This window comes from Poecilia latipinna, unplaced genomic scaffold (assembly GCF_001443285.1).
Source record: "Poecilia latipinna isolate Pla-1442-1.1 unplaced genomic scaffold, P_latipinna-1.0 Scaffold3488, whole genome shotgun sequence".
In the NCBI taxonomy this organism is placed as follows: Eukaryota; Metazoa; Chordata; class Actinopteri; order Cyprinodontiformes; family Poeciliidae; genus Poecilia; species Poecilia latipinna.
The window spans coordinates 38223-45655 of NW_015116104.1; the positions used below are offsets into that span (position 1 = coordinate 38223).

The 7433-nt window shown below is 41.6% G+C and overlaps 1 protein-coding gene across 1 annotated transcript; it reads right to left on the reverse strand.

Moving 5' to 3' along the window:
- Window positions 1-524: 524 nt before the first annotated feature.
- Window positions 525-5281, reverse strand: LOC106941079 (inward rectifier potassium channel 2-like). Its single transcript, XM_015024019.1, has 2 exons — window positions 5118-5281; window positions 525-3388 (listed from the first exon to the last, which is right to left on the reverse strand). Exon 2 carries the CDS (start codon window positions 3158-3160, stop codon window positions 1889-1891), a length of 1272 nt encoding a protein of 423 aa, XP_014879505.1. The 5' UTR covers window positions 3161-3388; window positions 5118-5281; the 3' UTR covers window positions 525-1888.
- Between the last annotated feature and the right edge of the window lie 2152 nt (window positions 5282-7433).

Below are 7433 nucleotides of genomic sequence, written 5' to 3' on the forward strand. Positions count from 1 at the left end.
TTTTCTACTGTTGTGTCCGAGTGGCTCCTATTTTTTTACTCTTTGTATTTCATTTTAAACCGTATATTTTATGTCATCAAAGGCTTTGCTGTTGATGGGTCTTGTGAATTTGCTTAGGCTGCTAATGTCTCGAGTATTGGATTTTTGCTGATACCAGATGCTTGTCCCTATATAAAAAACTAAGTGATAAATGAAAGAGAAATTATTGACACAGTGATTATATTTGTCCATTGACATTTTATTGAAAAATAGCAATATAATGTACAATAATAATAATAATAACAATAATACAAAAATCTGTACATTCTGTGACTTTGCAGTACATTTGGAAGACCCCTAACAAAAAACAACTGCAACAGGGAGGACAAGTATTTACATGTGTAGCCGAGCGGCTTTCCGTCTGGTTTTTTTTTTGTTTGTTTGTTTTCAACAAAACATACATGATATAAATGTGTTTTTCTTTGTGCAGCAGACCTTCATGTGCTGGGGTTACAGTACATTTGGCTTTGAATTTTTTTTTTTTCTTTTTTTTTTCAAGTCTTACATTCTCAACACAGAACAAAGACTCAGGTAGTGTTGATGTTGAAAGATGATCTTTAGTCTTCTCACAGCACAAAAGAAGCGGATTCAGTTAGAGGTTATGACACAATCTTCGTTCAGAGATTGTAGTTTCTAATCTTGCATTGCTTCATCATATTTTAAAACCTGTGAAGTAGGTTTGTCTTTAGTAATCAACATATTTTTTTAATTCAAGTTGAAGACAAAAATAATAAAAAAGAATCATCCAAAAAAAAAAACAAAATGTTTTAGTTCTGAAAACTACAAAAACCAACTTATATTTCTCTGGTCATTCTGACCACTCAGATTAAGGCTTGATGAAGTGGCTCAAGATAAGGATGATCACTGTAAAGAAAACAAAAATATTAAAAGAAACTGTACACACATTCTTTAAAAACAAACATTATTAAAATTCCCTAGAATATTCTACTTTTCTGTACCAAAATCTAATCAGGTGTTGGTTTAAACAAACATAACTATGATAGTAATACTCTTTGGTATTTTTCAGTAACAAACTCCAAAAAAAAAAAAAAAAAAAACAACTGAAGCAACACCTTAGCAGCACTTCTTTTGGAACATTCACATCCCCCATAGTTAAACCCTATAACTCTCTTTAAATTAATGGTTTCTGTCAGTTTTGAGGGAATAACACTGCTCTGCTCAGAGGTTTCAGTTGATTTGAGCAGCTCTTAGCATACGTTACGATCAACTGCTGTAAAACATAAGCTCAGAGAATCAGCGCTGTCACGTCAGAGGACACATTTTTTATTTCTTTTATTGCATACAGAGACAGTGATCTGTGATATCTTCTTGCTCTGAGACCAGCTCAGGAACAAATACTCTGCTTTGTACCTTCTTTGTTCCGACTTTTTCTTTTTTAACTCTTTGGTTCTAGGTAAAAGCGTTAAAATGAAAGAGATGCGAGTGTGTCATTTCTCTATCCTGTAGCAGCACTAAAAATCTAAAAAAAACTCAGAAAGCGCCTTGTACTTGCTAGACGGGACATCCAGGTACATTTCTTCACTTCTGAGGTCATTACAACAACCTGCTTCCTCTTTGCAGAGACGGAGCACACATTAGTGGGGAGTTCTTGGAGGAGAATTAGTTCTGCATTGAGCACATGCTTCATAGTGCTGTGTTTCATCATACTGTGTGTAGTCAAAGTAAAGACAGACCCCTTACATAGAGTCCTGGACCTTTTCCGGCTTCCCACAGCAGTACCACTTGACTTCCCCTTCCTGACTTGGCTTATCAAGCCTTCAGAGCAGAGAGGAGATGTTTTTTTGTTGTTTTTGTTTTTCTTTCAGTCTCTCATGAGAAGTCTGAGTCGTCATATTTCTGATTCTCGCCTCAGAGTCCTTGGTTCCAGCGGTACCATGGCTTGGCTGTGTTCAGTCTCTGAGATGCTGTCCATCTGGGTGCCGTCGGGACCGACGCTGCCCCCGTTGCCCTCATCCGTGTCCTCCTTTTTGTCTAGTGCCATCTCATTTTCATAACAGAAGGAATTGGTGTTGGACAGGATGTATTTTTTCTCTGCCAGGTCTCTGGCACTGCATAGGGGAGTGTTTAGCACCTCGTATGTCTTGTGGAAGCGAGAGTAGTCCACCTTGTAGTAGTTCTTCTCCTCGAAGAGAACAGGCTCGAAGCGGTGGCCCCACAGGATCTCGTTGGCAACGTACGAACTGCGGCACTGCGTGGTCATTGCCGTGGCTTCCACCATGCCCTCTAGGATCACCACAATTTCAAAGTCTGAGTTTTCCAGATCCTGCTTGCTCATGTTGTAAAAGGGGCTGTCCTCATTGATGTCATGGACGATAGTGATCGGGGTGACCAGAAAGATGCGGTCGACTCCGCTGTCGAAGCCTACATCTATGTCCATTTGGTCAAGAGGGATGTACTCTCCCTCCGCTGTCGTTCTAGATTTGAGGAGTTGAGCTCGAACGTGTGCCTCAACCAGGTGGCTCTTCCTCAAGTTGCCCACGCGCCACATCAGGCAAAGCTTGTTATCCCTCATGGCCACTGTGGCGTTGTGACTAAACACCAGAGTTTCGTTTCTCTTCTTGGGTTTTGCCATTTTGGCCATGACCGCACCAATGATGAAGGCATCGATGATGCATCCAACAATGCTTTGAAAAACCACCATGAAGACCGCAACGGGGCATTCCTCTGTCACGTATCTGTAGCCGTAGCCAATGGTAGTCTGGGTCTCGATGGAGAAGAGAAAGGCAGCAGTGAAGCTGCTCACGTTGGAGATGCACTTCTTGGTATCACTTTCCAAGTCCCCATGAAAGATGGCCACAAGCCAGAAGATGCAGCCGAAGAACAGCCACGACAGGAGGAAGGCAAGGCAGAAGATGATGAACATCCACCTCCAGCGGATGTCCACGCACGTGGTGAAGATGTCGGCCAAGTAGCGCTGACCTTTCTCGCTCACGTTGATGAACTGCACATTGCAGTGGCCGTCTTTCTTCACGAAGCGGCTCTGCGGCTGGTGTCTCGTGTGCACCTTAGCCTTGCCGTTTGGTACCCCCGTGGTGGCGAGCTTCATGCTGTCCTCTTCTGATGACACGGTGCTGTAGCGGCTGGCTCGCACACTTCCCATCACCTCAGTCTGGGAGGGCTGTGCTGCTTCTGCTTTAGAGAACAGTCTGAGTTTCTGGAAGAAGCGTTGGAGAAACAGTTTTGAAACGCTTCGGGAGACCAACTAAGGGAGAAAATGGTGACAAAATGAGGCGGCAGAAGGGACGCCTCAGGGTGGGAGTACAAGAGGAGGAGGATGAAGTGGTCACTCCTCTTTCATTGGGGCACTGGACCTCATCAACGACATCTGCTGCAGAAACACAGAGATAATGATCTGTTAGATAAACTAGTGAAAACAGAATCGGTAAACTTTATTCAAATAAGAAAACATAAAACAACATTAAATCACTGGAGATGGATTTATGCAGCGTTTATGCAGCCTGAGAAAAACAATCAGGAACCTAAAGCCTAGGATGAGGGAACTTGTCTCAAACTCAGAGTTTACCCCATTTTGACAAACATAAAAATTTAACTGTAATTTATATTGCAGCTTGAACTAACAGAGGTTGCACAGTAATTGCACTTCAGTCCAGATTTTGCCCATTTACAAAACAGTCTTACTTTTCTTAGATGCCCCTCATGATCTGATAATTTCCAATTCAGTTTAGCATTACAGAGTTTATATGGCAAATACCAGATCAGGTAAATAGTTTAATGTTTTGTTTGTTTTTCTTTACTAAGGAAACGAGTCATTCTCTGTCAGAATGTACATAACATGCAACAAATGATACAAAATACAACAAAACTTGTAAAGTTACACAAATATATAAAGCATAATGTCATGTGTTTGCAAAATACTGCATATGGCATAAATTTTGTGCACAACTGATAAAATGTGTAATGTCTGTGTCTAGTCGGCATTGAAAGCTGCATATTTTGTTGACGTTCGGTTGGTGACCTAATGTCACTCCCAGGGTTTGTGCACTTGTTCTTTGGAGCAGAAGCATGAGCTCCATTTATGATGCACAGCTTGTTGACTCACAACAAACTCCCGCTGGAGGGATTTCATCTTTCTGCTGTGCTTCTCCCAGCAGAACCAAAGCATCTCTCATTAGGTCTGGCTGTCCTGGCGACAAAAGTCATAATGGACCAGCTGAACTATGATTTATTTATTTTATTTCTTTAACTCGCAGTGAACTTCTCTATCTTGCATAATGCTTGTGAAAGGGAATCAGGTAGAGAGAGCTAGAAGCTTCTTCAGATGTACCGGTACCACAAGTAGGGTGTGTACACTGCGCAACCTCTGCTGATTCAAAGTGAAGTTTCACACCGGCGCAACATATGGCTGACGCAACTTCTCTGCTGTGTTAATCATCAAAAGCTACAGCTGGGCAAAATATCAGTGGGTAATTTAGACGCATTTTTGATGTGCATCCACAGTCAAATGCAACGCAGGCTGCATAGCGTGATGAAGGAAGTCTGATTATTTTACAGCACATTGCTGTTGGATGTTGTTTTAATTTATGAAATATTAATTAAATGCATACAAATCTAAGCGACACCTTTCATTTTTATTCCCGGCTGTTTTGCAAGCAGAAAGTTAAACAGATGTTCAAAACTCTCTGACCATCTTATGCTGGCTTGTATATAATTTGAAACATTTATTACTTGTCTGACAGAGAACGTACCAAACCCGCAGGACACATTTTAACAGGTGCAGGGCTGGGGGGAAATGCGCTGTAATATGAAGCAATCCCGCACATAGAGACCCACATCCACATTTTACCCATAAAAAAAAAAAAAAAAAAAAAAAAATGAAATGAGTGAGAAAAAAATTAAACTTTTCCGCGGGCTGTCAGACAGATGTGACCGCGCGCATTTGGAGTGTAAAAGGCAGGAAGTCTGAGCGTCAAAGAGAAACATCTGAACCCATCAAAGTCAGGAGTTGAATCAAAAATAATTCAAATAAAAGCACTTTAAAACTACTTCGACTGTTTACGGTCTTATTACAAACAGTTTGTGCAATAAGCTGCTCCTACCTGTTGAGCATCTGTGGACCGGCTTGGATCAAGATGTCTGAAATATTATCCAGGACCTCCTGTGGCCTCCGTTTAACCGCTCCGCTTATTATTTACTTTGGCACTAACGAGCTGAGACGTCCCTCGTGTCTCTGGATGACCGGTCTTGATAATGTGCTTCGCGCTGAGTTCCCCCAAACCATTTTAAATCGCCTGCTCCATCGCGACCCGCCCCCCGCTCCGCGCCCAACCAATGGCAGAGGGACAGGGGCGGGGGGAGTTTGAGGGTTAGATGAAGTGGAGGGTGAGGTGGGGTGGGTTTGGGGAGCGCGCACCGTGGAACTGGCTGAGTGATCGTGTTTTCATGTTTGACCGACACCGCTCATGTGTGCAGGTCACAGCGTGGAAGTGAAGCAAATTAGGCGACGACAAATTAAACCCAAATCAGGGATTTGAAAGGAAACCGAGACATGGAAATAATTACCAGGAGAGCAGCAGTGGATGCTTTTAAAAAAATCTGCACAATATCACCTGTATGTTGTTGTTTTATTGATTTATTTAAAGTAGTGCAGCCGCTTTTAGGCTCAATGTAAACTAATTTACAAAAAAAATTAACATTTGAATTGCAAATAAACAAAAGGTGATTTTGGTGATGTATGTTCTCTTTGCACTTTGAGTTTGTTAAAATGAGGCTTTGGAAGGGGGGGGGGGGGAGAAAAAGTGTTCTGTCGGAAAGACTGACTCACTCAATACAGGGCCTACATGCCTGCATTATGATATGACTGTCTTTCTCCACTGAGCTATCGGGTTGCTTTAGATGTTTAGACTGTGCATCTGTTGCCCTGTAATTTTAGGTCGGTCCTTAACCATGTTGTCTTCCAGCTGAACCATTCTTCCTGCTCACTAATTCATTCCAAACATTAACCCCACAAGCTTCATGTTTTCACACAGCCTTCATTTTTCCCCCAGTCCGGCTTATTTTTAGCTCGGGTTTATTTATAGCAGCACATATATTTAGTCCAAACCACCTGTGTCAGTGAAGTGTGTGCGTGAGTGTGTGTAGGTGCGTGTGTGTGTGTGCGTGTGTGTGTGTTTGTTTTCCATGCCCAATTTCCGGCAATGCGTGCAGGGATCCATTGCTGCGTGTGGACCACAAGGTGGAGGGCTGGAGACTGGATTTTAACCGGTGAATTTTTCTCCCACGGATACGCACACGGCTCTGAAGTGTGAGCACTGCGTGAAACAGGAGGAGGATTCTCAGTCCGACTTTTCAGGTTGCAGCAGCAGCAGCAGCAGCATCTAGAGGATCAAGATGTGTAAACACAGATAGAAGGCAGGATCGTGCAATAAACTTTAGTACTTTTGTGCACACATATCTGCGTTTCGGAGATTTTTAACGGCCATATAATAACTATTGGTACAAATTTCTATTTTCACCCTAGACACCTGATGATAGTGGTATTCATTTCCATGTCAAAAATGTCAAAATATCTAAGAACAACAACAACAGAAACAAACAAACAAAAAAAAACGTATAAGATAACTGGAAATGTACAAATAAGAGCAATAGTCACAACTATGAATACTAACAAATACAATGCACACACATGTAAAATTTTGTAGTTGAAAAGGATATTTATTTCTGTAATAAAAAGAGGTGAACGGAAGCTGTAATAGCCGGCACTGTTTACTTGCAGCAAGCAAGTCTAAAGGTTCCAATTTCGATTTTTATGCAAGTAATATAGGTTTCCCATAGAAGTGTTTTTTTATTATCTTGATATTTTTTTCCCTAAAATGTCTATGCAAATGTGCACCAACTACCACCAAATCCCATGGTGGCACACAGTGGTAGCAGCATCATGGTGAAGGGGAGTTTTTTTCAAGTTCATGGGTGAGTTAAAAACATGCAGGACAATATTTGAAGAAAACTTAAGAGATTGCAAGAGATGGCGGTTCACCTTCCAGCAGGATGGTCCTCAACACACATCCAGCCACAATGGTTAAAATGGCTAAATTCAAAGTAGAATCCTGCATTGGAATCTCAGCCATCATCCTCGCCTACGGCCACATTAGATTCAATCCCCAAATCATTGAGTACAGAGCTGAATGTGTCGAGAAGGATAACAACAGAGATCTATGCTCTGTTGTTATGCTTGCAGTGAATTAAATTTTTGCAAGCTGTGCAAAAATGTTATCCTCAATACAGGAAAGGAAACAGATTGATGTCCATATACAGTAGCAAAACATCCACCTCCTGTTTTCTTTCTTTTTTTTTTTTTTTTTTTTTTTAACCCCCCGGGGGAAAGTTTTAAAAAAAACACCCCCCTCTTTTTTTTT